Raw genomic sequence first — 2,099 nt, forward strand, 5'->3', positions numbered from 1 at the left:
GATGTTAGTAAATTCAGAGTCTCAAAGCAGGAATTTTGTTTGGCCCTGAAAGCAATATTACACATTAACAAAACCTTCAGTTAATATATTTTTGATCAGCAACCTGTCTCTTACTCTTGCAATTGGCACATTTTAAAAAAATCTTGAAGTATACCTTCAAAATTGTGAAACGATACAAAAGAGAGACGGATCTGCTTTTTCATGCTGCAAAAACAAGAGAGTTTTTTACTTACTACTTATTTTTCAATAATGCCAAGCCTGGTAAAGCTGTACTGCTGGATGTGTACAGCGGAGAGATAAAGAGGTGGCCTTCCATTCAAGGCATCGTTTACATTTGTGTTGTGATTTAGTTTGGCCCTTAAAGATAAAATGCTTCAGTTTACCAGGTGCACCTGTGAATACAGATTTTGTTTCAAAGCATAAGTCCAGGTGCAAATCCAGTTCTCTTTGATTTCAGTGGGACTTAATGCTAAACATGTCTGCAAACCTAAACGTGTTTATCTGGGAGCCTGTCTTGGTGAAATCCTTGCGACTTACTTCTCAGTAAAGTACTGTTAGTATGCTAAGGACTGCAACCAGACATGGCTACACAGAAGTAAATACCAGTGAGGGCAAGGGTTTTTACTTCCAAATAGCTGTGTTTTCTGAAACGGCATCTTCTGAGCTCATATCTCTCTATTCTTTCTGAAAAATAAAAATCTTTTTTAAAAATAAATATTCAGAAGCCTGGTGATGCATTGATACTCTGCCAAAGAGCCTATTTCTAAAGCCCTTGTATTTGATAATAGGATACTGGAAGTAGTACTTGGTCTAGACTTTTCTTTGTTCTCCTCTCTGCCCTGTATATTGAATAAATAATCAGAACCCCTGTAAAAAGTCTTCTGGGAGAGCCAGTTTCTGAGCAAAGGTCTATTTCACTCCACAGTAACACCCCTTTGCCCCTCTGCCAATCAAAAGTGAAGCTGTTCTGTGGACCTTCCCCTCCTGCCATGATAAAAAGGCAGGATGCTGAAGCAGATTAAGCCCATCAGCAGCTGCAGCCCAAGAACAAAACTAGCATCATGAAGAACCCAATGTATGAAGCTGTATCTTTGCTCCTGGAGAAGTTTTTCCTGCTTGCCAACTTCAAACTTCTCAGTATAGGCTCCAGTGCAGAGGAAGAAGAAAGGAAAAAACATGTCACTTATGATATTACTTGCTTCAAGCCAGGTGACTTGCTGGAGGTGCCCCGCACCCTTTTTATTCACTTTGGCATCTATCTGGGCGAGAACATGGTGGCCCACCTTATGCCAGACATTTTGCCAGCTTTCACCAACGACCACAGGCAGATCCAGAAGGTGGTGACCAATAAGAGGCTTATTTTGGGTGTCATTGCTAAAACAGCCAGGATCCGCGTAGACAGCGTGGATGACTTTGCCTATGGCGGCTGTATCCTGGTGAACCACATGGACGTGCACTTCAAGAATAAGGTGCTGAGCGGTGAGGAGGTGGTCTGCAGAGCCAAGAAGCTGGTGGGTACGACAGACTACAGCTTGCTTTGGAACAACTGTGAACATTTTGTGACCCACTGCCGATATGGCTCTGGGGTCAGCTTCCAGACGGACAAGGTAAGCTTCCCAAATCCAAATCCAACCAATTGGTCTATGAACAATGTATTAGGAGAGGGAAAGACAGATGTAGGTCTGTGGGACCAAAATGTACATTTATGATGTGTCTCTGTGGCTGTTTGCCTCCTAAATCCACCCACCCCCCAACAGAGAGGGGACTGCATGTGTAAGCTTCTTTAACCATTAAACACCAGTAGCTAACTATGTTCAAGAAAGAAAACCCCTAGTTGTGAAAGGCCATAGCATGTTTTAGTGTTACCTGTTAGATTCACACCGAGGCTTTCTTTGCTGTCCCGACAAGACTGTTATCCAGGCACTTGAATGGGCATCTGTAGCCAACACAAGCAAAAACTTGTCCAACCACGGGATCTCTGGGAACTGTGCAAGTGACGCTGCCAAGGAAGCACAGTGATGCTGCTGTTACCCTGGCCGTCCTGTTCTCCTGTCCCAGAGGCAAATCCAGACAGAAAGCTTTTCTTGTTCCAGACACTT

The 2,099-nt window shown here is 43.4% G+C and overlaps 1 protein-coding gene across 1 annotated transcript in view; it reads left to right on the plus strand.

Annotated features, from left to right (window-relative positions):
- The first annotated feature begins 1,061 nt into the window (after positions 1-1,061).
- The window catches only part of LRAT (lecithin retinol acyltransferase (phosphatidylcholine--retinol O-acyltransferase)), a 4,296-nt gene continuing 3,258 nt past the window's right edge, over positions 1,062-2,099 (plus strand). Inside the window, exon 1 of the mRNA XM_015410074.1 lies at positions 1,062-1,607. Within this exon, the coding sequence (XP_015265560.1) occupies positions 1,062-1,607 (546 nt within the window). The remainder of the gene's footprint in view (positions 1,608-2,099) is intronic.

The sequence above is a fragment of the Gekko japonicus genome, unplaced genomic scaffold (assembly GCF_001447785.1).
Source record: "Gekko japonicus isolate JY-2015 unplaced genomic scaffold, Gekko_japonicus_V1.1 scaffold326, whole genome shotgun sequence".
Taxonomy (NCBI): Eukaryota; Metazoa; Chordata; class Lepidosauria; order Squamata; family Gekkonidae; genus Gekko; species Gekko japonicus.